Genomic DNA, 27,884 nt, shown 5'->3' with positions numbered 1-27,884 from the left:
GTTGTGTAGTTGATGCCTTAACTCATTTGAGAAGATGATTTTGGGTCTTTCCTAGGCTTAATTTTATAGGGTAAGCTGCCAGAGATCTTACCAATCAGCCAATTTGCACCTTTGTGATTTTAATGTATTTTGGTGTTTGAATGGAGCTTGGCTATACCCACAAACTGTTCTCCCACATCTCAGTGGAATTGGCAAAATCTGTGATGCGTTCGGAATTTGCTGCAACATAACTCCAAAGTGTCAACCAACTCTGTAAACCAATATAAAACAAGTCTGGTTTTTTTGGTTTCACATACATATGAACTCACACACACTCCTAACAAAATGCACTCGCACAGACACAGAAATTTCTAGTTCTGAGGATGCGCACGGGAATGAGAACCATAATGCTGTAAGGCCTCCGTCAGATTCTTGACCGCTCTGTCATACGATACAAAACCCATGAACCAAAACGCATGGCCATCTAAAGTCAGAATTTCAATGTACTTCTCAGACGGGTTCAATCTGTTTGAAGAAGGATTCACTGCTGCCAACTGATCAAGCTGCACTACAACCTGCATTATCACGAATGTCAAGATAAATGTAAATTTTAGAATCCAAAACTAATAAGAACTTAAACTATTAAAGCAAGTAAATCAATCTGTTCATAATAATAGGCTGTCTCTGCATTGGCAGCATATGAAAGTCCCTATCACCAAACATTTTAAATTAAAGCTGAGGTAGTGAGGTACTACTACACCTCATAATCTTCTCAGCGACCAAAACTCAGTCATTACAGTCAACCAAACCATGTGCTTAAATTCTCCCCTCCATTATCATGCAGATCACTGTACCAGTACAAACAAATCAAGTCCTTGCTTTATTTATTGTCCACTTTCATCCAAACCAAACGCCAAATCCTAAAATCTGTTAATCAGGAGGATAGTGATTCTAATTTCCTGTCTTTGGGAGCTTAAGAGCCAAAACACACTGCAAGTCTAGGGAATCAAAACTTGAAAATGTCTTGAAGCTAACACGATCCAACCCATGTTGAAGGATTTGGTTCATTAACTCCCACACCAAGGTCCACTCATCACATAATTCCCTAGAATGTTGTGGGCATAACTATATAACAATTGCCTCATCAAGAAAAACAAAATCTATTCATTAATTGATTTTTATTGTCCCTACCTGTCCTAATAAAATTTTGTCTGAGCCAAAAACCACCATTAAGTTTGTACAAGCCTCTAAAAACCATTCTAATGAAATCTCTATCGTCAGCACAAGTTCAAATCTAGTTCTATTGATATGGGGTTGGTTACATTAATCCTGCTTCACCATTTCATTCTGTTCGGTGCCATATCCAACATCAAATTATGGGCACTTAAATCACTTCTTGCTATTTCCACCCTTAAGGTTATAACTTTTCTTAGTTTTCTTTCTTCCCAAATTGTACAAGCCAATGCGGCTCTAGTGTCTCTCCCCATAATCCCGCCTCTTCTTTTAGAGCACCTGAAAATGTGAGAGCTAAAAGTCTTCCAGATTATCAGGGGGAATCCATCTACAACCAAACAGAAGGAAAACCAATCCCAAATGGAGTTCCCAAATTCATCATGTTCCTTCTTTCCTCTTTGTTAGTTACTGATATCTGCACCAAGTTCATTGTTCAACACAAATATATGATGCCAGAGATGGATTTTGTTGATGAACATGTCATTGATGAAAAACAGACATTGCATCAACAGTATTCAACACAATGGGGCACCCTTGTACAGGTACCCAGGTATCATAGATATCAAGTTTAGTAGTACCACTGATGGTGGTGGTGGCGGTGATAGTAATGTTGATCAAGCTGCGTCCTCACACCATAGCCATGGGAGAATTTTCAGTTTAAAACACTAATCAAATAACCCAAAATAAGCCATTTTACATGGGGAAAACACCAATAAAATATAGACCATAGAGTGGACATAATATAGGGGATTAAACACAAGATATTCCAAGAGCTCCAATCAAACAGACGATTCATATTGGCCACATCTTCTTTCCATGTGGCAGAAATAGAATAGGTTTTAACTTTTAAGGTTAAGATATATGGCTGATTATGAATTTTTCTCTTAATAATTCTTGGGGACCATTCCCCAGGGGAATGGTTTGTAATACAAACAGTGGTACAACAGAATTGGTAGCAGATGGTAGCCTACAATTATCATTCTACATTTATAATTAACAAAATCTCTGTTTGTTACTGATCCCAAAAAAAAAACTCTCCTAATGAAGAAAAAGAATAGAAACACTCTAAAATAAAGAGATCACAATTTCATAGTTTACAAAAATAAAAGAAAGAGAAAGAGATAACAATTTCATAACAAAAAAGAATACCTTGTAATATATCCACTCCTGCTGTCCTGGAGCAGGATAACGGCAAAGAGGATTATCACTGCAAAAGGCCACCCTTTTTGTGGATATATAAAGTGTTCCAATCACAGGTCCCGAGGAAGTTGATAGATAACAAGCATATGCTTTAACGAGCTTTTCATCTGGCCATATTCCAAAAGTCTGTTGAAAAACCTTTTCATGTCCCCCTTCTGTGAGAACCTTTGTTCCTTGAGAAAGTCGTGCCATCGCTGCATCAGTGAGACTAGGGCTGGTTTTAACTGTCAAACAAGGCATCATCATCAATCAGAATTTCCTTGAGGTAGGTTAAAACATATCAGTAGGTGAAAATAAGTTACAGAACCAGAGGACGGATATGAGATACTAGAAGTTCTTTATGGAATCAGGATGTCTGAGTGGATTGGATACCTGGATCAGCTAATTGTTTAGCTGATTCACTTCCAAAACAAGGAGAAAGTAGGTGTCAATTGGACTGGATTTGGTCCAATTGATCCAGTCCAATGTGAGCCCATTACAAATGGACTGTCCAACCCAATCCAATGAACATTTTGGACCGGTCCAATTCAATGTCTGGACCGTCCAATTGTTCAAATTTGTTTTAATTTAGATCTACTGACACCTGTGTTCTTATCTTCTATCAATGGACCAGATATTGGCTCAACCCAACACAATCCGATATAAATTCATTCGGGATGGACCGGGTCCAATCCAATCCAGTAAATACTTTGGAGTTTGGACCATTAAGTCTGGACTGGTCCATATTATAATGCCTTTGTTGGTCCGTCCAATCCGTCCAAATTTGATTTTGGTTTGGACGGGGTTAGGGGTCACAAATGAAAGCTATTTGTAATAGGCGTAATTTGAATAGTGGGTGCGCTGGTGAATACCAATCAAAAAAGAAAAATTGTATTGCTTTGCAAATTAAATTATTCAGCATGATTATCAAACAACATCAAAAGAGCCAAACAAATAGAGATATGAGGCTGCAAAATAGAGTAAGACAACTGAAGGAATGAACATGGTAATATATAAGGAGATGTGAAGTTGATGAGAAACTTACGATGGTGCCAAACATTTTCAGCATAACCTTCTGCTTTTCTGGTGCAATCTTCAAACTTTTTACCCCACCGATTCAACACGTTGAGGATCATCTCCATAGGGCCTGAAACAAATACGTGAATAACAAAGACAAAAAGTACCAAGAAGAGTTATAAAACCATTGATTCACTGAGACAGAAAACAATTCATGACCAATTGACAACTTACTCTTTCCAGAGGATTCAGGAACAGGGGCTGTCTGGACATATGGATTGTTGACCTGAGGGTAGCCACTGCTATTGACTGTGCCAGTTGTGGCAGGAGGGACAGAATATTTCATGTAATTGGCGTTTAGAGTAGCAGGATCAGAAGAAGGAGTTGCTTCACCAGCAACCCAAGTGGCAGCCTGTTGGTTGACAGGATGGGCTTGGGGTGGAACGGGGTTGCCCATGACCCAAGTACCCCACCTTCCATCGCCTTCATGATTCGAGTTTGATGTGCCTCCTTTCCCCTTCATGTTCTGGTTATTCCCGTTGTGATAGTGAGGGTCCATGGAATCGATTCTCTTGCAATCTGTTATAAGGGTTCAGTTGTTTGTTCGAATTTTTTATCTGTGGGAGGAAAAATTCGAAAACTTTACCAACTTATCAAGATCGCATCTTAATAGAATATCTTCTAGAATAAGAATCATAAGATTTTTTTTTCCTTTTTCCTTTTTCTATCAGTGATCACAAAAGGTTTTTCCTTTATTCTGCAAGCTAAGCATAAAATTTTGCTTAAACCAGCAATGTCCTTTCAGAAACATGAACTTTTAAATGCATCAAACAAACCCAATAGTGATCTAAGTTCATCTAGGAAAAATCTCCAAACACCCAAATGATCTCTCGTAGGATCTGTCCAGCAAAAAACGGTGAGAATGAAATTCTAAGAAGGAAAACAAGCAGAACCCATCACAGATATCACCTAGTAGAATAAAACCCTTGAACCAGATGAGAAATAAAGATAATCAAACCCTAGATTTCAATGTCGAACACAGCATGAGACCAATCAGTAATCAGCACAGAGATAGAGAAAAACTCAAACAAGTGCACAAGTTTATGAGAGTGGATTTAAACTCAAATTAAAGAAAAAACACGAGAGAACCCAATTGATTTAAACTCAAATTAGAGAGAGATGAAGATATTTACATCTTGGTGAAGCTGCAAAGAGAGAACCGTCGTTCGAAAGGAGAGCTTTTGGTCGGTGTAGCAACTGTAAGCACTCCACAGAGGGCCGGTTGGCAGTTATATCTTCATCTTCCCAGAAGGCGTGTGGCGTGTCTCCTGGCCAAGCCAAACGAGTGAGGCAAGCTTACAACGTTACGAAAACCCCGAGAAAATAAAATTATTCTGACGCGTAAAAGAAAGACGTTGACACGTTGTGACGCGCCGACGTGTCGGGTTGATAATTCTAGATTTCGAGGGCGGCAAATGAGTTTGCACTGACTTAAGCCGATTATTCTCTCATGAAATAAAGTGAAGAAGAGAAGAGATGTTGCAATTTGAACAGTATTTGAACGGAATTTGCACTGATTTAAGCCGATCACGGCCTCACTATCTGAATTCGAATTCGATTCGGCTCAATTAAAACAAACCCGAACTGCTTTGGCCACTGGTTACTGGGCTCAGCAATTCAATTATCCGGCTCAAATGGATGATCCGTTCTAATTTAAAATAAAGAAATTGGCACAAATAAACCATTACCTAGGTCGAATAGGTCAACAGGTTCATCGCCTGGATCAATGAATTGCTAACTAAATTAACAGAATTAATTGCCTAGACGATTTCTTGGCCGAATGATCGACTCTAGGTCAATAATTGTTTGAGAATCATGATTTATCTGAGCCACGTTTAATGTCCATTGGGAATTGAAATTCAATTATTTGATTGGCAATCAGAACCTTATTCCCTAATGGAATGTCATTCCCCCACTTGAGAGAATGGCCATTCCCTCCCCCTCCCTTAAGAATAAGAATATATTCCAATTGATTTTGATTTTGATTCCAATTCATTTGGACCAAAGGTGAATATCATTCCGATTCCAAATGTAAATTAAGTGGACCCTTGGGAATTGGATAGCAATAGATAATTCAATGTAATTTATTATTATCATATTAATAATTCTAATTCCATTTCCAATTCCTAACAAGCAAGAGATTGAGAAAGATATCACTAGGGGTGCTTATGGGTTGGATTGGGTCGGGCTGAGTCATTTTCTTCAACGGACCTGACTTAGTCGATTTATTTATTGACTAAATCAAAATCAACTGACCTTGAAGCAAAACCGACCCAAACATAAAGGGTCAGTTTGGGTTGGTTTATCGGTTTAGTCGGTTTATTTAACCTCTTTTTTTTTCTTTTCAAAACTAAAGAGTGAGGTAATAAATAATTTTATTTAACATATCTTTTTTTCTTTTTCCAAAATTGAAGAGTGAAAACTCCAACAATCCAACATGTATGTTCATTCCAATTTCCAAGACTCCCTCACATCAATGTTTACTAAACCCAAAAATGTAATAAATAACTTTACTTAAATTTAAAGTTAACTATGATAGAGAGTATGGCTGAGTAGGGACTACTTAGTAATTACTTAAAACATATAGGGTCAATTTGGTTTTGATTTTCATGTATAAAAACCAAAAACCGAATTGAGTTGGTTTATTTTCTCAGACAAATTGGAACCGACCGGTGGTTTTGAAAAAACTGATCAACTCAAGTTAGGTCGAGCCAATTGGCCGATTTGACATTTAATGTGAACACCTTTAGATTGCACCCCAATAGAATGAATCAAATCAAGGGAAAATGAATGGATACATATGCGGAGTCTCATATGATAGGTGAATAAACTAAAGTTTAAGGAAAAATTCTATAAAAAGTTGTAAGATCAATGATGTTATGTGAAACAAAGTATTGAGCATGAAAAAGAATATACCAAAAAATTGTATGGTAGAAATGTGTATACTAAAATAGATGAATGAAAAGAAAACAAAAAGGAAAATATTGAAAATGAAGTCATTCAAAAGAACTTGATAGCATTTACCATAGGTGATAAAATAAGAGAAAATAAATTAAGATGGTTTAATACATGTAAGAAAAAGTAATCAATTGCAAATTTAAGGAGCTAGAAAAGCTAAGGGTAGACACAAAAGACATGGATTGAAGTAATAAGAAGTGGTTTAATAATTTATATTTTAAGAGTCGATATGACACTAATCAAACATAACAAGAATGGTGAAAGTAGGATTCATGTGGCTTACCCCACATAATTGGAATAATTCCTACATGATGATGATGGCATATACTTGAAATTTATTTTGTCTTAGTAAATTTGGTTTCATATATTATAGGGATGCAAACGGATCGGATCGTATTCAAATTAAAGTACATAGGACTGATCCGATCAATTTCATGAATATTGATCTAGATTTGAATCCGATAAGGATGTCAAATATCTAAATATGATATGATCTGATTTAATTTAAAAAAATAATAAAGTATTAAAAGAAAAAAAAATATAATAGTTTAATGAAAAAAACAAAAAATAAAACTATTTTTCAACTATTTTCATCATATATATACATATTTTTTATAAAAAAATAAATAATATAAAAATTTTATAAAATTATAATGTAAATAACATTAAATAAATAAATAATACATATACACACATTTCGGATAGGGGTGATCCAAATCCAATCCAATTTTTAATTGGATGTAATTATTTAATCTGAAAACCTAAAATTTATATATCCGAATCCAACAAAATAAGATCGGTCTTCCGATCAGATACCCCTAATACATAAGAAATTTCAAGTCAATTGTTCATGAGTTACAATAATAAACGTCACTTTTTAGTTCATTCTATTATATATAATATCTTGATCACTTTTAATTTAATTTATTTATATTTTTCAATAATCAATTGTATGAATGAATCAAATTTGAATATATTAATGTCCAACTCAATTCAATCCATTTGCAATGCTAGTTGATAGGGAACAAGAGCCCGAAGAATCTGGTTGGATAGTTCTGACCGGCACACCAATCCAAAAAAAAAAAAACTTCTGAAAAGAGGAAACTAATTACTGGGCATATAATAAAGACCGAAATGGCTGAACTGAATAGGGTCTGGAATTGGAATCAGAATGAGCTATTCTGGTTTCAACTGTTTGGTTGAGTGGAATTGGAGTCTCATTCCTATTCCTATTGGAATGGCATTCTCCTATTTGAGGGAATGATAATTTTCTATCCCTCCCTTAGAAATGAAATTTTCATTTCCATTCTGAACCAAACAGATTATAGAAATATACCATTTCAATTCCTATTTCGTACGGACCTTTGGGATCTTCTCATAATATAATTGATTAACTTATTTACTAAAAATAAAACAATCGATCACAGTTCAGCCAATTCAGCTTATATTGGACGACATTTCACGTATAGAAAACACTATCAGACCATCAAGGGAAGAAATAAGTATGATGACTGTACTGCCTATGTTCATCTGATAATGACCGTCTGATCTTACTGATCATTCAGCTTAAGCAATATTTTCATCATTAATCTTCGTGGGGAAAGAAACTAGGGATGGCACTTGATTGGGCTGGGCCAAAGTATAGCCTGGCCTTTAACTGTTACAGGAGGTCTGGACCCCTGCTAAAGCTACAAGACGCCAAGACCCATGAACCCATTAAGCAAAGTGACTAACTGCCTATCAATATATAACATTTGTATTTGTGTATGATATCAAAATTAATTAAAATGTATATTAATGTTACACATGTAGGACCAGTCCCACTTATTGGGTCCAGCCCGGCCCAATTTCCTCCTCCAAGCTGGAGAGAGAGAGAGAGGTTAGGTACTTGTGATTATTATAGGAAAAGGGGTGGTGTTAGCCTGTTAGGCTGTTAGCTAGCTACTTTCTTCTGTATCCTAAGATAAGATCTGGGCTAGATAACTGCTAATTAAGAAAAGAAGTTTGAGAGGCTTTAATGACTTAAAAGCTGAAGAAGTCTAGGACTAATCTTTGCATAGATTTTGTACTTCAATTCACAAAGGTAGTGTTTGGTACTGTAGGTGTTTCAATTTGCAATATTTTAAGTCGAAACCATAGTTTTAAAATCGGATTGGATTGGACTATCAGATTGGAAAAACTGGGAACCAGTCATCTGATTGGTTCCATTTTACCCCTAGAACCGTCTTTTGGCCAAAAACTATTGATTTGATCAGTAAACCGCTGACCCAGGCGTTCAAACCGTTCAAACCATCTAATGGTTTTTGTCCATTTTATTTTCTGAACTGTTCATTGTCCAATTCGGTTCTAAAAACCTTGGTTGACTATTTATATTTGAAATACAAACACCACAGTTTGTATTTGAATCCAATTTGTTGAAAGTATGTATTTTTCATCCATGTCAACACCACATCAGTGCTACATCAGTCAGGGTTTTGAGACTTTGTTTCTCAAAAAAGTCTGCAACAAAATTGGAAATTGGCTGTTAAATTCAAAACGTCGATGTGGCACTGAGGTGATGGTACCAAATTAAACAGCCCCAAAATTGTCTTTCATCTTTGAAATCGGACGTCTAATCTTGGCATCTACAAATTCAATGAATACATAAAATATAAAAAGGGTCGTTTACTAAAACACATTATATAGTTTTATGAATTTACTAAAACGTTTGTGTTTTATTAAAACATCATCTATAGTTTACAACCAATTTACTTAATCAATTTTTCATTATATGAAAGTGGAAAATGACATTAATCAATCAAAAGAAATTAAAAGCAAAAATGTCAATTTTGCTCCTAACAAAACAGGGGCAATCATTCTATTTTCTCTATTTGGACAATTTTATTTTCTATACAAAAAAGTGTTTGGGGTACTTTTGAATAATCAACCATGGATCCATACCTTTGAATATTTTTCACTCAATTGAGGGTACTTTTGGAATAAATAATCATGGGTTCATATTCTTGAACATTTTCCATTTAAATTAGGTAATCATGTTACTATTTTCAGATGCCAAAACAAATGGTTCTTAAGGAAAGGTTAATTAAGTAAATAGGTTGCAAACTATAGAGGGTGTTTAAGTAAAATACAAACTATAAGGTAGGTTTAAGCAAATATATAAAACTATAGGGGTATTCTAATAAATGACCAAATATAAATTGAGCATCGCTTTGTTTTCTTGTCCACATGGTGGCACATGAACTTTGATTCCTTCGTGTTGGAGTGCAATGGTTTCTTTCCAAGGAAGTAATGTTTTTGCGTTCAAACAGAAATTTTCACATAAAAATATATGTACATAGAGAACACTAGAGTCAATACACATCCATTGTTTTATTGAGCTTTTTCTTAGTCGCTGTTCCTGGATTCTTCTTCTTCTTCCTCTTTCTAGAATCATCTAGCAACAGAACTCTGCAAATGCCACATGGTAGTTAGTATGGAATATCAAAATAGTTTAAAATTTTCCAATAAAACTGTCAATCTTTCTGAGTCGTTTTTGATAGGTTGCTTTGTTTATAAAATCTAAGGTGGCATTCACCCATTCAAGCTTTTTGGGATTGTCAAGAAGTGGTAATAAGATTCCCCCAACTAAAGTCTAACACTTAAGAGCTATGCAGAAATATTAATGAGAATCAATGAAACACAAATTAGCTTATTCAAGTTTTTTTTTTCAAGGATGGAAGCTCATTTTAGCTGAGAATCTCTTTAAATTAAGTTGCTTTTTTGCTATTGCTCTCTTTACTTTATCCACAATTAGGGGTGAGCATTCGGTTTATTCGATTAAAAGCCGAAGATAATAAACTAAATCTAAAAAAAAAATTAAATTAAAAAATAAAAACGAGCCAAAACCAAAATTTAGAAAAACCGAAATAATCAAAACCAATTTTTCAGTTCAGTTTTCAGTTATTTTGGTTAAAACCGAATTTTAATAATATATACTCTATTATATATAATATATAATGTATATTATATGTTATATGTTATTTATTATATATTATATATTACATATAATAATAAAAAGTTTGGTTAATTTGGTTAACCGAAACCGAAAAATCAAATTAACTGAACCAATTTAACCAAAAACCGAAAACGGAAACCAAAACTTTTGATTCGGTTTTTTGTTTTTAACCGAATAGTGCTCAACCCTATCCACAATGTAGCTCAATTTACTTTATTTGTTTTTTTAGCTCAAACTCGTGCCTTTATAATATGAATCAAGCTTAGAGATCTTGTGATTGTTATAGATCCATTGGGATTAAACCATTCTTAGAAATGTTTAAAGTTTGTTCTCAACAAGATTGAAAATTTACCAAAGAAGGAAAGATCCATTGAGCCTTCAAACAATCAAAATTTTTTATTCTTTGTGAAGTAGCCAACATCTTCAACTTTATCGGATGTAGGTAGTTGACTACTACTCACAAGAGAAAATCTTTTCTCTCCGGTAGTCAACTACTAAGAGGTGGTAGTCAACTACTAAGTGTATCATATTTTTGGTTATTGAACATAGTTGAGTACCTAAAAGTGTAAAGTGGGTCATGTCATGCTGGCACGACATGATTTTATGGGTCGCCCATGCATTAGCAGGTTGTGCCGTGTCGCACGAGGGCCTAAGTGGGTTGTGATTGCTTGGCTTGGAACCCTTCATAGGTCAAGCCTAGCATTGTCTGTGGCACAAGCCTAGGCGGGCTCATGTTGAGCCAAGTTGTGAGAGGCATGGCTTTTTTAAAATTGAAAAAATAATTAAAAAATTAAAATAAATTAACAAAATAGACAAGACATTGAAAAAAATTATAATAAAATTGGAACACAATAATATAATAAAATTGGAAATAAAAATTTATAGTAATTATGGGTCGACATGTTGTGTCATGTTGGGCCAGCACAACCCAGTTTATTATGTCGTGTCATATTGGCCTATGAGCCTCAAAACCCAAGCCCAACACGGACCAAGGGTATGGGTTGGGCTACTGCACGATCCAGTTGCTACAATGACCGGGTTGTGTCTGGCACAACCCATATCATGCCTAACTATGCCAACCCATGGGCAGCATGACCCACTTTATATCTCTACGAGTACTATTCTTTTCAACTGTTGACTACTGACCAAAATCAGTAACACCAAGCTTGGCTATCACAAGTGGTCAACCACTCATGACACTAGTCTCGGAAGTCATAGGTAGCCAACTATTACCTTATGAATGATCGACTAATGATTATGTCCTTTTATAGAAACTTCAAGTAGGTGATTCCAAAGATTTGGGAGTTAACTCCATAGGCCTTCACACTTAAAAATTTTCTTATTTATGCTCAATATAAAGTATAGGGGAAATATATCCATTTAACTGTTGGTCTCTAAGGTTTTGATTAAATCGAGGTAAGTTAATTAAGCAAATTATGTGCATTCTTTCAAATGAATACATCAAGTCCTAAAAGGCTATGTTTGGTTTGAAGGGAAAGATAGGGAAACCTAACACACCAAAAAGAAATGAACACAAATTGAAAGCTCTAGAACTTGATGTCTTCTTCTTTTTCTTCTTTTTCTTCTTTTTCTTGGTAGGGTACTTCATTCTTGGAAAGCGTTCTATTCCCTCTTTTTTGGATATTATTCTTAAGGTAGATTTGTATCTTAAACTGGTTGAATGGAATCAGCTTGAAGGCTGTTAAAAGAATAAGAGTTTTATTTTCTCAATCTCTCTCTTACTAAAAAAACACCCAACATTTGGATTAGATAAAATTGCCCCTTTTAACAATGGCTTTTTATGACTAAAACGATCATTTTCTTATTTACCTGAAAAATAAAAGAACATAAATAAATACACTTACCTAAATAAATAACTTACAGAAAAAAGTGAACAATGCCTAAAATTTTGATTGGCAAATTGGCAACATATACTCATCATCTCACAATGGCTTTAACTCAAATCTTGTAAATATTATTTAGGGCCGTAGAGACATCTATATTCATATAATCATGTTTGAGTATTACAAGATTACTCCAAGCCTATTAGTGGATCTTGATCGCCTCCATTTAATTAGATGGAGAAGTGATCTCTCCTGGTTTCAGTGGTATAGGAGATTCCACCCTTTACGATGCTTAATTCCCCTATATAAAGACCTTAAAAGATGATTTATATGTACAGAATCCGAGGTTGGGTTGGGCCTACCCAAGGCTTCAACCCAAGCCCAGCCCAGTTGGGTTCAGGCCGACTTCGGAGGCCCATGAGCCCAGAAGTCCAAGCTCACTTCCTTTGGGTTGGGCCCGCCCAAGTTGCACTGCATCTCCAAAATCCAAATCCATCCCATTCCCGAAGCATAGATAGATAGATAAATGATCAAACTAAATAATGAATCGGATGGCTACGATGGTATTCTCTTGATACGCTTCTGACACATCATCAATCACAGCGACAGCGGTGCTGCGGTGAGGGCCTAACTCTAATGGTGGCAGAGCTGGGGGGATAATAAAGATAAGAATTTAGTTACAACGACAGAGCAGCGAGCGAACACTTCTCTGAAGCACACGCTCGGCTCGGAAGTCTCCCTTGTAAGGAATCAAGAAATCTTCTCCAGAAATGAGTAGTCTCTCGTCTCTTACGAGGTCAGTTTAGGTTTCCCAACTCCACATTCTCCGATTTAAATTGCAGGAAGAGAATTTGTTTTCTGGTAGTGGTTGGTTTATTTCGCTTTTGACTTTTGAAGTCGTTTTCAGCGGCTGCTGTTGCTCGGTTGGGTGGAGCTCTTCAAGCTTGTTTGTACAGTTAGGGATTTTCTCAAATGGACGAGCTGGATTTAGGGTTTGTTCCAAAAGGAAGTTCAGCCAGAAGAGATTCCCCAGAGCTTGCTTATCTTCTTCTGGTGCGTTTCTTCACCTTTTTTTTTTTTCGTCTCTGAACCATTTCTTTGTTTAAATTTCTTGCTCGAGACCCAGATTTTATGCGAAATGTTATTATGTTATTCAATTCGGTGGAAGTAAAAGTTTGAACTCCGCATTTCTATTTATTTTGTTTTTCTCTTTTTTACATTTGCTTTTCTAACAGAAAGCCTATCATTCGTATTCAATCTGGTAAAGGATAGCTTGTGTAGTTTAGGCAAAATGGAAATTTCAATCCAATCTGGGTTGAATTCGTATCGTTTTCTCCTTGGCATTTTTTTTTTAATTAATCTAAAAATCCGAGGAGAAAAATGAATTATATTCTTTGTACTAACATTTTGGAAGTTGGTGCGCTAAAGTCCAACATAAATTATACAGCAAATCATAGCGGCTTAACCGTCTTCAAGAATGTAATACCCACCCTCAAGTTGGAATTGAGAGCTGATGCGAGCTGTGGTGATAGCCTTAGAACGTAGATGCTCTCGGATGAAATTGCAGTCAATTTCAATGTGTTTGGTGTGTTCATGAAACACAGGATTGGCTGCAATGTGAAGCGTAGCTTTGTTGTCATGAAAAGGTGCATAGGCTGAGAATGAGTAAGTCCCAAATCAGCAAATGGTCACTTTAACCATATCAGCTTGCTAGTGGCTGCAGCCATGGCACAGTATTCTGCTTTTGCTGAAGAGAGGGGGACTGTTTTGCTTCTTAGTTTTCCACGACAAAGGAGAGGATCCCAGGAATGTAGCCGGTGGTAGATCGACGAGTAGAAGGACATCCAGCCCAATCTGAATTGCAATAGATGTGAAGGAGTAAGTCACTTGAGGAAGACGGTAAAATACCATGCATGGGGGAAGACTTTAGGTACTGAAGCACATTCATGGCAGCTTCAAGATGACATTGTCGAGGATCCCCCATGAACTAACTGGCTGAGGGTATGGATGGCATAGCTGAGTTCTGTCCTTGTAATGGTTAGGTAAATGAGACGATCAACTAGACACCTATATCAATCAGGATCACATATTGGATTTTCAGAATCAGGCCCAAGATGATGTTGTTGTTCCATTGGAAGGGGGTTGGGCTTGCAGCCCAACATACTAGCTTCTTGAAGAATATTCAATATGTATTTGCACTGACTAAGAAACAATCCAAAAGATGAGCTAGATGTTTTAGTCTCGAGAAAATACTGTAGGTGACCAAGATCCTTTATAAGAAAGCAATGGCTGAGATACTTCTTGAGGTCATTAATAGTGGTAGGATCATCACCTGCCATGACTAAATCGTCCACATATGCAAGTACAACTAAGAATGAACCCAACTTGCATTTAGTAAAGAGTGTGTTGTCAGCCAAGGAGTAATGAAAACCACATTATTTGAGAGCATGAGTTAGTGTTTCAAACCAGTTCCTTGATGCCTGCTTGAGCCCATAGATAGATTTATTCAATTTGCATGAACACACGTGTCTCCCAGAGGAAGAAAACCAGGGGAAGAAGCATATACACCTCTTTGTGAAGAGAGCCATGAAGAAAAGCATTGTTTACATCCATTTGATGAAGTCCCCAACCTTTGGTTGCAGAAAATGCTGATAAGCAATGTATTGTTATAAGTTTGGCAACTGGGGCAAATGCCTCAATATAATCAATGCCCTCTATTTGTGTACAACTTCTTGCAACAAGACGTGCTTTGTAACACTCGGTTGTGCCATCAGGCTTATACTTGATCTTGTAAACCCATTTGCATCCGATGGGTTTTTTGTTAGGTGGTAGCTCTATCAAAGTCCACGTATGAGTATTTTCAAGTGCGGACAGCTCAAGAGACATGGCTTGCTTCCAACAATCATGTTTTTGGGCTTGAGAATGTGTGGTGGGCTTAGGTAGATGAATAGTTTGGGAAGCTGAGCAAGAGAGTAGAAAATTAGATATGGGATGATTAGTGGATGAAGTGCATGGGCCAGTGTTGGGCCGAATGGTGGGACAGACATAATCGGAAAGATGGGTTGGGATGTGTTTATCACGCATTGGCTAAGAGGGGCCTACTACAACATGTGTGGGCTTTGGTGAGTTGTGATCAAGTGTGGGCTTAATTTCTTGTGAGCATGGGGTGGTGGTGGGCACTTCGGTATTGTAAGGCTCAACTGTATGGATGGAGTCCGCAATAATGGAGTCATGTTGAAGTATACTATCATCATTAACTGCCGGTGCTGGGATGATTGGGTGTGTGTAGTAGGATCCAAATATTTTTCATCAACATAAGGGAATTGATTTTCGAAGAATTTGACATCACGTGAAACAAATAGCTGATTTGTTTTTGTGTCAAGGAGTCGGTATCCCTTTTGTCCATGTGGATAACCCAAGAAAACACAATGTCGGGATCAGGATGCAAACTTATCACGGCCATGTTGGATTGTGACAGCATAGGCAAGGGCCACAAGGCAACCAAAAGTACGAAAATGGGTATAAGAAGGAGCGTGACCATACAATATTTCAAATGGAGTTTTTTCCAAAAAGAAAAAGGGGTAGGGAGGTGGTTGATGATATATGTTGTCATTAAAATGCACTCCCCCTAGAATTTTATTGGTAGATTGGCCTGAAATCCCAAGGCCCTAGCTATCTCTAGGAGATGCCTATGCTTCCTTTCCACTACCCCATTTTGTTGTGGGGTTTCCATGCAAGAGTTCATGGGTTCGAAGAGAAATTCCAAACCATTACTCACAAAATGAGTAAGCTTCAGACTTGGATTTCAGCAAAAATACTCATGTGGCCCGTGAATGATCATCAACAATTGTCAAAATATACCGTGCACCAGAGAGAGATGGTGTCTTGTAGCCCTCCATATATCATAGTGAACAAGATAAAAAATAGAAGTAGAATGAGTATTACTAATAGGAAATGATAGGCGCATTTGTTTTGCATGCATACAAGTATCACAACCATAGTTTTCAAAGCGCCAAGGCGAGGCTAGGCGACGCCAGGGGGGCGCCTTGTTGCCTAGTCGTCTAGGTGTCACCTAGGCAATGGATTTTTTAAAGTAAAAACCACATATCTTAGGGTAGTTCCCTAGGTTCCATAACCAACTTTCTTTAATAATTATCCATAGTTTTCATAAGAAAATTATAAACTTTATGTTTAAGTCTAGAAAATCAACATATTTATGAGAAGAAAAAGAAGAAAGGAAAGAAAATTCAAAAAATATAGGGGCTGAACCCCTATTTTTGTTATAGGAAAAGAAGAAAAGAAAAGGTGGAAGAAGAAGTCAATCAATACAACTGTTAGCAATGTTTGTGTTGATTAAACCCTAACAAATAAGAAAATAATAAAAAGAAATTTGTTTATAAACACACAAATGAATGTTTTCTTTATCAATGTCTATTTTATAATTATAATCTAAAAAAAAACAATATAAAAGTATTTTATTACACATTATGCAAAACTGCTTGGCGGTTGGGCTAGGCGAGCCTCCAAGGGCACCTTGTCACCTAGGCGTCGCCTTAACAACTATGATCACAACATATGCTAATAGTAGGTATAGTAATGTGCAAGTCCTTAATGTTGGCCAAACATTCATAGGATGCATGTCCAAGCCTGGCATGCCATAAATTGGAGGAATCAACTCTGCTTTGTAGAGCAACAACTGTGCTTATTGGCATTAAGTAGTATAATCCATCACACAGAAGACCTACCCCAATCAGTCTCTTGGAGGTCAGGTCTTGCAATACACAGAAAGTGGGAAAAAATATGGCAGCACAATTAAGCTGCAATGTGAGTTTACTGATGGAGGCTAGATTGCAGCAAAAACCAGGGACAAATAGTACATCCTTCAAGGTCAGTTCAGGACTGAGAGGCACATTACCCTTGGACTGGACTAGTAAACAAGTCCCATTTGGTAATTGAACTGGTTGTGTTCTAGTATCACCAGTGGTACGAAGATCAGACTGACAGGTAGACCTATTCATGGGTCGGGCTCGAGTCGGGCTTTTGCTCTTCATTAATGAAAATTTGTTAGGATCGAGCTCGAGTCCGGCCCGACCAACGGGCCTACAACTTGGGCTTGAGCCCAGCCCTGATAAAAAGCCTGAAGCTTGAGGACTCACCGCCGGTGATTGTGTTTGCTGGAGCTGAGTTCGCGGTGACTGTGAGCTGCAACCTGCGATTTTAATAGTGATTAGTTCTCGTCTGAGCAAGAGAGAGAGAGAGAGAGAGAGAGGACTCACTGTCGGAGTTGTTGCGTCGATGAACGTTCGCCGCTTCACCGGTTGCGTGGCTGCTTGAGTGTGTGAGGACTGAGAACTGTGGAGGATGTGGAGAAGAAAGGTGCTGGAAAAAGAGGTGAAAGAGCCAAAGAGGTGAAAGAAAGAGGGGCATTCGACTAGGGTTTTTAGCTTTAATTATAGGTCAGGCCGGGCTATTTTGGAAAATCCCGAGCCCGGCTCGAATTTATTGCGGGCCGGGCTTTTTGGCCCGAGGTTAAGCCCACAGGCCCATTTGCGTGTTCAAGCCCGTCCAGGGGCTGGGCCGGCCCATGAATAGGTCTACTGATAGGGTACCATATGATCGGTGGCCCCGCTATCTAATAGCCAGACATTTGAATTCCAATGTCCAAACTAGTTCAATTGAGTAACCTTACCTGTAAAGTTGGACATGGTCGGCTTTCCACTGTTGAGAAGGTTGATCAGTTGTTGATACTGTTCATATGTGAGGTTGGCTATTGGTGATATTCCAATGTCCAAGCTGGTAGATTGATTGGCAATTGAGAATTTTGAGTCAGATGCCTTTCCAGCCCAAGTGGCTTTCCTTTTGATCCCCCCTTGCTTCCTAGTTAGCTGGATATCCAACGAGCTCGTAGCAACGATCTTTAGTGTGACCTTGTTTCTTACAGTGATCTCAATGTAGTCGAGGTCAATCATTGCCATTCTTGAAGCTTCCGGCTTGTAGTGCTTCTGATTTCATGGCTGCGGCCTCAATTGTTGTCACTTGTTGACTCACCAAATCTTGATGTTTTTCTTCTTGCGACACCAAAGCATAGACCTTGGCTACGCTTAGGAGTGGTTCCATACTGAGCACACTAGATCTGATGGCATTAAACTTCTCACTTAGGCCGAGAAGAAATTGATAAACACGGTCTCTTTCTCTTTCAGCAAAGAACTCTTTCACAATTCCTTCGTAGGGGCAGATTGGTGTGCCAGAGAGTGTTGCCAACTTGTCTCATATGCCTTTGATTTTGGTGTATTACACAAATACATGGAGATTTTCTTGCTTCAGTAACGCAAGGTCTCTCTCCAACTGGAAGATATGAGGGGCGTTGCCTTGAGAAAATCGTTGTTCCAGATCAAGCCATATTTCATGGGCATTCTCCACATAGATGATGCTCTGGTGTAGCTCTCGAGCAACAATGTTAAAAATCCAAGATATCACCATCAAGTTGCATTTCGACCATGCATGCAATTCTGTTGTCTTCGCGCAATCCGATGTCTTGATTGTGTTGTCGACGAATCCAACTTTGTTCTTGGCACCAAGTGCTGTGATCATAGCACATTTCCACGTATGGTAATTCTCCTCTGTCAATAGGCAAGAAACTAGGACGGTGCTGAAATTATCGGAGGGGTGAAGGAAGAACGACGATAGTGGATCTGCAATTTTTTCGCTGATGTCCTCATTTCCGATCTCTAGTGCCATTTTTGCACTTCGTCACATTGTCTCGGACGAAACTTAGAGTTTGAGCAAAAACAAAGGGACCTTTCTCACTACTTTGATACCATCTAAGAGTTTGAGGAAAAAAATGAATTATATTCTTTGTATTAACATTTTGGAGAATATGTAGAGAATACAGGTCGGTGCGACAAAGTCCAACTGGCTAACAAATTATACAACAAAACCTAACGGCATAACCGTCTTCAAGACTATAATAATTAAGAAAATCCTTTAACATTCATTTATGTGGAAAATGCGACTCTCCCCATCCCGCATAATTTCTCTGTATTGTTTCCAATCTTAATTGCTTTGATTTGAATTTTTTTTTTAAGTTTTACCATCAATATTGCGATAAGCCATTGTTATTTGGTATTGATGGCTACATCATCGTCATTATCAATTTATCATTTCATTTTCTTATGCATGGAACGAGCTTTTACCTTCCTCTTGTTGTACGAGAGACTGAATTTAATTCCAACCAAATTACAATACAATTATCTTTCAAAAGGTTTTTCTTTGTTGAACTGTCACTCCCCTTTTGGCATGGACAAATTGTTTGGCTGAATGGTATAACCTTAATGTTTTTAGAGCTTTATCTTGAGCCCGGCATTTTGCCAATGCACCTTGATTTTAATTCTTGAAACTGATGGGATATTGTATAGGTGATTCTTTTACTTTGTGCCCTCACCCCTTCCTGGGAGATATCTGGATTTTGCTTTGGTTCATTTTGATTTTCATTTTTTTATATGCGTCACTGCTTCCAGATCCACTCTTGGTTAAAGCTGCAAGAGGAGACCCTGTTAGTCGTCCTCCAGCATGGATGATGCGTCAAGCAGGAAGGTATATGGCTGTTTATAGAAAGCTTGCAGAGAAATACCCATCATTCAGAGAGAGGTCAGAGACGACTGATCTCATTGTGGAAATTTCTTTGCAGCCTTGGAATGCATTCCATCCTGATGGGGTTATTATATTCTCTGACATCCTTACCCCTCTCCCTGCATTTGGTGTCCCGTTTGACATTGAAGAAGTAAAGGGTCCTGTTATCCAGTCTCCAATTTGTTCTGAAGAGGGATTGAAAACACTGCATCCAATTGACTTGGAGAAACTTCATTTTGTGGGGGATTCACTGAGAATTTTACGTCAAGAAGTAATGACTTTTTATTTGTTTTTTTTTTAATTTTTTGAGAATCAACAGAATGAAAATAACCTTTTGTCTGGTTGGTTTTCCTTTATTTATTAATGTTATTTTTGTGATCACCATCATTGTTATTTTAGAATATCTCAAAATTTCCTTGTGTAGGTTGGGGATAAAGCAGCTGTGCTGGGTTTTGTGGGGGCTCCATGGACAATTGCTACATATATAGTGGAAGGGGGTACTACGCGTACATATACGACCATAAAGAGCATGTGCCACACTGCACCACATGTATTGAGAGCTCTCCTTTCTCATCTGACACAAGCAATATCTGACTATATCATCTACCAAATATATTCTGGGGCACAGTGTATACAAATATTTGATTCATGGGGTGGGCAGCTACCACCTGATATGTGGGAGCTCTGGTCAAAGCCTTATATTGAAGAGGTAATTCAAAGTTCTCTTAGTTCACTTCAGCTATCTTCTTTCTTAAAATAGCAATTCCTAGTGGTTTCACTAAAACTGTTATTTTCTCTTCTTTTCCGTCTTTTTAGTGAACTATGATACTATAAGGGTTTCCCTCTCCATATTGAGCTTAACTATTTATTTGATGCCACAAACCAAATCTTAAATATTACAAACCACATTGACAGTTCTTTTATCTTTGCCTAGAATAATATTTTTTAGGTTTCCCGTGAATAATTGCTTACAAAATTACACTTTTTGAATAACCAGGAGCCCACTAGTGAACAGATATCTCCCTATTTCATGGTTAATCCAATCATATAACCTATCAGGGAGAACAATTACCCTTATTGTTGCTATTCTTTTATTAGTAAAAATTTCACAAAATATTGCTGAAAAGATGAAGTGTTTCACAAACTTTTCAAGTTGTCTGCTCTTGAATCTTGCCTTTTTTTTTTATATCTTCTGGAGGGCTAGACAACGGGGGGTAGCCCATCCCCCAACCCAAGTGCAGGCGGGATTAGATCCCAAGTCTCCGCTATGACCAGCAGGAGACCTTACCAACCAGCTGGTTGGCACCTTGCAATCTTGGCTTTAAATCAATGTTGTATGGACTCTTCTTAGTTTTTGAAGTACTATAGTGGAAATACATTGGACTTTGACACTCCAATTCTAGATCTTTACTTCAGGTTTTGTAGTTTACTCCTCTCTATCTATTATGCATGACAAAAGTAAAATCTATCATATATGTGACTGATGGGTTTCTTTTAAGATTTTTTTTTTTAATCTATAACAAGAAGAGGATTTATTAGAAGGAGAAGTGTAGAAATGTATAATGAGATAAACACATGAAAAAACAGGTGCTAAAACAAGCCAAAATTGTAAAAGAGGGCTATAAATTCTTCCTGATCTGGTAAAGCAGAGCTGCAATGAACATCCTAAGAAACCCACCTATGTGCAAAGAAACAGCTAGGCCATTGGTGGACCTTCTAGTCCAGTGGAATGAGTGTTCCCTATGGCTACCAGAGATTTAGTCTCTATTACAATGGCAATAAAATTGTTGTATTTGTTTGTGTCCTTTTCCATGGGTATACAATATGAATCTTGAAAAACCCCATTATTGCATTCAATATCTGCAAATTCTTAGGTTCAAGATGAAGGATATATATCCTTTAGCTCAATCATTTATTTATCTGTTTGACCATCTTGTTGAATTGTTAAAATTGCAGATTGTTGGTGCAGTAAGGAGGAAGTATCCTCAAACACCATTAGTCCTCTACATCAATGGCAATGGTGGCCTCTTGGAGCGCATGAAGGGGACAGGGGTTGATGTGATTGGGCTTGATTGGACAGTGGATATGGCAGATGGGAGGACAAGATTGGGAAATGACATCAGCATACAGGGAAATGTTGACCCAGCTTACCTGTTTTCTCCGCTTCATGCATTGACAGAAGAAGTTAAAAGGTTAGTTCTGTGTGCATTTGGATTTAGTAAAAGAGCTAGAGTTTTGTCCTACATTATTGAACTTCTATATCCTGCTTGGCATCTACAAGCTTCTCCAACCTATACCTGGATCTTTGGTGGCACCATGGCCCAAAAGTCTTACTGATTTAGTTGTCTTTAATTTTTTATCAAGTTCTAATGCTTTGATGCCAACATAGTTATAGCAGGTGGTAAAGAGAGCAAGCCCCAATTCTAAGACCCATCCCAACCTGAGGCCTAGCTAAACATGATGTAAAACCTGAGGTAAAGACAATTGCAGCTCAGGCTAGGCTCAGGCCTTGGGCAGTAATTGTAGTATTTTCCTGCTAATGCTTTTATAGTTTTACACTTGACTTTGGATATATAATCCAATTTACAAAATAAAAATAAATACATAGAAATACTGCTAGATGCTTATTTATGCATAATGTGCATAGTGAATGTTCTTGTCTTGAGCTGAATATCATATTGTTGAGAGTAGTATCTGTTATGTGATTACACTCGAGTAAATGACCCATGGAGACCAAGGTTTAAAATGTTGGTGTTGGTGGAAATGTAGGTCACTTAAATGTAAGAAACATATTGAAAATGTCAGAAATGCTATATAGAAAAATAGTAAAAATTATAGACATGGTAGAAGCAGTATGAAATATGTGGAAATATAGAATGATATTTTACAATGATAAAAGAAGCTTTTTTTTTTTAATCAATAACAGCAGCTTCATTAATTTAAAAGAAAAGAGGGATTATGGATACAAGAGGGGAGATAAAATATCTTAGCTCCCCAATAACAGAGTACAAAGAGAAAAAAATTAAAAACTAGCCCAAAAGACAGACTCCCTATTCACCCCTTGCTTGACCAACCCATCCACAATGAGTTGGCACCTCTCTTCACCCGGTTGTATTGTATCTTAATGTCCCTACACAGCCATAAGAACTGTTTCTTTTCATTGTTATTATTCCACAATCCATTGTCCTCTTTCTTCAACCAGCTAACCACCACCTTTGAATCACCTTCCGGGATCAAACGGCTGATATTTAATTCCTTTGCTCTTCAAATTCCTACAAGCGCTGCAAGGATGCACTTCTAGATTATTATCCTGTTACAATCCCCCAAATTGATATAAAGGCCACCCTGATTGGACAACCGAGTGCAGAGTTATGGCCTTTGGAAGTTTGCACATACATTGAATGCGCAGTGCAACCTGTGACCTGGTGACTGGGTTGAACTGGTCAATGGTTCAACTGTTTTGGTCGGTCAGTTTTTGACCAAGCCATTGGATTTTGGTCAAAAGCCGGGTTTCTAGTAAATTGGATCTGGAATTGTGACTGGTGACAGTTTGAACAGTTTGGTCGTCTAGGTCAATGGTGGGTTGAAAACATTGTAAAAACATCCTTCTCTTTTTGCTTTTAACATTTTAATGTTTTACCACTGGTTATCAATAGACAGCAAGTGTGCCAAGATATAATGCAAATGGACTGTCATGGGGTTGTGGCCTGTGGGGATGGAAAGCATACTTCACTGAACTTGGCAGAATTTAAAATGATTTCCTGTCTCAAAATTTTTTTACTCAAAATTGTGGAATAGGAACGTTTGAAGTCTGGGTTTTTCCAAATTCATTCAAAATTTGAATAGATATAGACATTGGCTCTCTTAATTCCATTTCCCCCGTAATTAAAAATCAACCTTAGAGAGTTACAAAGAATAATAGAAGATTTGCAAGCACACATGAATTGGATTCCAAGGGCTACCAATGGGTTGGCAGATGAACTAGCAAAGCAAGGGGTAACAGGGGGATCGACTGTATTGGGGCCAAATTGGCTAGGGCCTAAGTGTTTCTTTGTTTTTAGGTTGGCCGAGGCTAGCCTCTCTAGTTGGGTTTTCTGCCTTGATGTACTTACATTTCGGTTTCTAATTAACAAAATCAAGTGCTGTTATCCATCAAAAAAAAAAAAAAAAACAGAACTGATTCCCAAATAATTGGATACAAGTTACCACTAGAGTTAAAATCTTATTTGAGTTGAGAGTTTTATGACATACTAATTTTGGATCTGCTTGCGCTGTGTATCTTGAATCCATTTTATGAAACTGACATGTTACAAATTTTTTTCAGGGTTTTGAGATGTGCAGGGCAAAGAGGTCACATCCTTAATCTGGGGCACGGTGTGCTTGTTGGGACACCTGAAGAAGCAGTTGCTCATTTCTTTGATGTTGCAAGGAGCTTGAGTTATGATACAAATTACCAAGACCGGGTTGAAGCATCCAAACTTGTTGTCTGAAATAGAGTTAGGGTAATTGAGAAGGTTCACCTTTTTTTCCCCATCAGTAGTTGGTTTCAAGTTCTATTTGTCCTCCCCGTAGCAGTGGTATCTTGACCTGAGTTTTTTGGGGGTTCAAAAATGAGTTACCGATCCAGGTTGTGAGTTGTACATAATTTCCAGGTGAGGCTACCGGTTATTTTCTTTTGTACCTCTGGCAAGTGACGTTTGGGTCGTTATAATAAATACTCTTGTATGTTAACACTTCTTTTCTGTAATTTTTTGTGTTTGTGCGTCCACCATTTGCAAATGTGCTTATCCACTAAGAAAATGCACAAGTTTAGATGTTTAATGGTGCCTGATCTTTTTTACATGCCGCTTTGAGGAACATAAATATGAATAATGGGGGAAAAGCTTGGTTATTTCAATAAAACAGTATGAACTGTTTTGAAGCTTTATGTGCATGAAGTATGATTCATTTGGAGTATAGAAAAGACAATTTTAAGAGATGTATTGCGACATGTTGAATATATGATATTGATAAAAAAAATAATATATACATGGTTGCATGGAAACTCAAATAAATCTTAAAAGTACATTGATAATCTTAAGGCTCTGTTTGGTTTGTGGGAACATGGGTCTAGAATTGGAATCAAAATGGGTTATTCTGATTCCAACTGTTTGGTTGGGCAGAATCAGAATTCCATTCTTATTTCTGGTGGAATGATATTTCTCTATTTGGGGTAATGGTCATTCCCTCCTCTTCCCTTGAAAATGAAATTTTATTCTTGCTGATTTCAATTTTTGTTTCCATTCCTATGTGAACTAAACATGCTATGGGAATAAACCATTTCGATTTTGATTTTGAAAGATTTCGGTTCCATTCCCATTTTGACTATGAACCAAATGGATCTTAAATGTATCATAATCCACATCTATGAATAAATAAAACTATGTTGTTGTCGATTTTTAATTGAATTATAAATTAATCAATTAAATATTAAGTTTTTTTAAGCCTAATTGAATATTAAGTTACACGCATGATAAATTGCGATGTTACATTATTACACATGGCTTAAAACTTTGTTCACATGAATTGAATTATATACTTAACCACCAAGGTTCAAAGTATTGATGCTTTAGAGTTCATTTTGATTGAAACTTTTTTATTTTTTTTTTTGGTAATAGATTGAAACTCTTATTCTTTTGTGTTTTTCCCTTTTATTTTGGTCTAGTAATTTGATGAGGAATGTGTCACATCAGCTATTAAGGTTCATTTGGAAAGATACAATGGAGTGTAAATTCTGGTTCAGGGTAAATTTGCACTTTGGTTCATTTTTGTCTATGTTTAATATCATTATATTTTTGCATTGACAAATGATAGTCCAATGCATATTTACATTGATAATAAGATGTAAAAAGTACATCAAAGGCTCAGTTTGGAAAGAGTACAAATACAAATATGTGTAGTACAAATGCATACAAAAATAATATAAAATGTAATGTTTTGTACTCTATAAATTTGTATTTGTATTCCTTCCAAACTGAGCCAAAAAAAAGTAAATTTGCATTCAAGTGGGTTTTGATAAAAAAAAGCATATGCTTTATTGGAATTTGTTTTTGCATCCATTATATCTAAAAGTTTGTTTGGTAAGAAGGTAAATTTGTCAAAACTAACTCAACTTTGCAATTTAGGTTGTGTTTAGAAATGATGCAAATATGTAGTGTAAAACGGTTCATATAAATTGCAAATTGGGTTAGTTTTGCATTGACAAATTTACCTTCTTACCAAATATATTTTTAACTATAATGGATGCAAAAACGAATTCCAATAAAGCATATATTTTTTTATCAAAAGCCCACTTGAATGCAAATTTACTTCTTTTTTATTGATGTACTTTTATATCTTATTATCAATGTAAATATGCATTGATCTGTCATTTGTCAATGTAAAAATATAATGTTGCCAAACACAGGCAAAAGTGAACCATAGTGCAAATTTACCCTAAACTGGGATTTACACTCCATTTGCATCGTTTCCAAACGCAGCCTTATATGAACCATTTTACACTAGATATTTGCATCGTTTCCAAACGCAGCCTAAAGTTTAAAACAATTGAAATCACTTAAACTCCTATGTATCAACGATTTTGAAAATTGATACATATCTGGCGATATGCATTGATATGTTGTGATATTTTGAACCTTATTAACCACTAATATTAATATTAGTTGCTTACCAATTAATACCAGCAACAAAAAAAGTTTAGTGGTTATTTTTTATAAATTGATCACTTAATTATATTTAGTTTAACCACTCATTAATATTAGTATTGTCACCAAAAAACTACTAATATTAATATTTAAGTTTAACCACTCAAATGATCCATAATACAAATTACATGCTAATATAAAATTAATTAACTTTTCTTATTAAATAATTGTTTTACATTTATGGATATGATGGTTCATCTACAAATCCACATTATAATTATTTCCTATCATTAGATCATACAAAATATATAAATTTCTCTTTTTATCTCTTTTTTTTTTCTCTTTTATTTTTGTGCGAAAACTCCATAGATAAAAAACTCATCGTTTTGTTTAAATTGCGTCTAGCTTCAAAAATTTGGGTTCTTGATCATTTTCTTTCTTTTTTTTTATTCTTTTTGTAACCTAGAGATTTTATGTAACCTAGACGATTCTCACAAGGTTTTAGAGTTAAAAGAAAAGCTTCTAAAGGGTGCTAGAAACCTTCTTTTTATGGCTGCGTTTGGATTTAGTGTAAAAGTATACAAATGACGTTTTACATTGAACCGTAGTAAGTGATCGTTAAACATTTTGAAAATCGTGATAAAAAAGTGTATGTAGAACTTTATGTTTGATGAGGTTTTATATCGATGCACAATGTAAAACTTCACTCCATCCAAACACCAATAAATCTAAACCAGAGTGGAGTTTTACATCGATCTTCATTTGCACTCCATCTAAATCCTAACAAAACCAAACTGACGTAAACTTTTACATCTTTCTTGATTTACATCATTCCAAACCCAGCTTTAATTTGTTTTTTATTTGCCACTGTAGGTAAGGTCTGTAGTTTTTTTTTTTTTTTGAAGCCCCTAACTAGCTATTGACCAATACGCATGCAATACAGCCTTTACGTATCTATACACTACGATATCAATGAAAAGGTCTAAAGCTCCTATTTTCTATGTATTCCACATGTCGGTGACTCACTGGGGCGATATGTCAAGGTTTTAAAAAACGGATCAAACACGTAACTGTTTTGGGGACTGATTCTCGGGTTGAATGGCCCGTTTTGACTTAAAAAATATGAAATTAAAAAAATAATCAAAATAAAAACGGCCAAAAGCTATTGTCTGGGTCAGAGTCACTAACCAAATTAACGGTTTTTGGTTCAAGAGTGGTTTTAGAGTGAAACGGAACCGATTGCCTGACCGATTCCTAAGTCAACCGGTCAATAAAGAACCAAGTGGAGGACTGGGGCAATGTGTTATG

General features: G+C 36.6%; 2 protein-coding genes across 2 annotated transcripts; one reads left to right on the top strand and one right to left on the bottom strand.

Moving 5' to 3' along the window:
• Positions 1 to 215: 215 nt before the first annotated feature.
• Positions 216 to 5,012, bottom strand: LOC148864152 (GEM-like protein 1). The gene is made up of 5 exons (XM_088977066.1): positions 4,602 to 5,012; positions 3,643 to 4,025; positions 3,437 to 3,538; positions 2,362 to 2,636; positions 216 to 554 (listed from the first exon to the last, which is right to left on the bottom strand). The coding sequence occupies exons 2-5, from the start codon at positions 3,965 to 3,967 to the stop codon at positions 351 to 353; spliced, it is 906 nt and encodes a 301-aa protein (XP_088833192.1). The 5' UTR covers positions 3,968 to 4,025; positions 4,602 to 5,012; the 3' UTR covers positions 216 to 350.
• Positions 5,013 to 12,598: 7,586 nt separating this feature from the next.
• Positions 12,599 to 24,714, top strand: HEME1 (Uroporphyrinogen decarboxylase). Its single transcript, XM_088975435.1, has 6 exons — positions 12,599 to 13,060; positions 13,172 to 13,317; positions 19,782 to 20,164; positions 20,318 to 20,602; positions 21,850 to 22,085; positions 24,218 to 24,714. The coding sequence occupies exons 1-6, from the start codon at positions 13,035 to 13,037 to the stop codon at positions 24,381 to 24,383; spliced, it is 1,242 nt and encodes a 413-aa protein (XP_088831561.1). The 5' UTR covers positions 12,599 to 13,034; the 3' UTR covers positions 24,384 to 24,714.
• Positions 24,715 to 27,884: the final 3,170 nt, after the last annotated feature.

The sequence above is a fragment of the Nelumbo lutea genome, chromosome 3 (genome assembly GCF_056320005.1).
Source record: "Nelumbo lutea isolate HS-2025 chromosome 3, American lotus-T2T, whole genome shotgun sequence".
NCBI classification, from domain to species: domain Eukaryota; kingdom Viridiplantae; phylum Streptophyta; class Magnoliopsida; order Proteales; family Nelumbonaceae; genus Nelumbo; species Nelumbo lutea.
The sequence above is the reverse complement of the archived record's forward strand: the minus strand, read 5'-3'. Positions and strand labels throughout refer to the sequence as shown.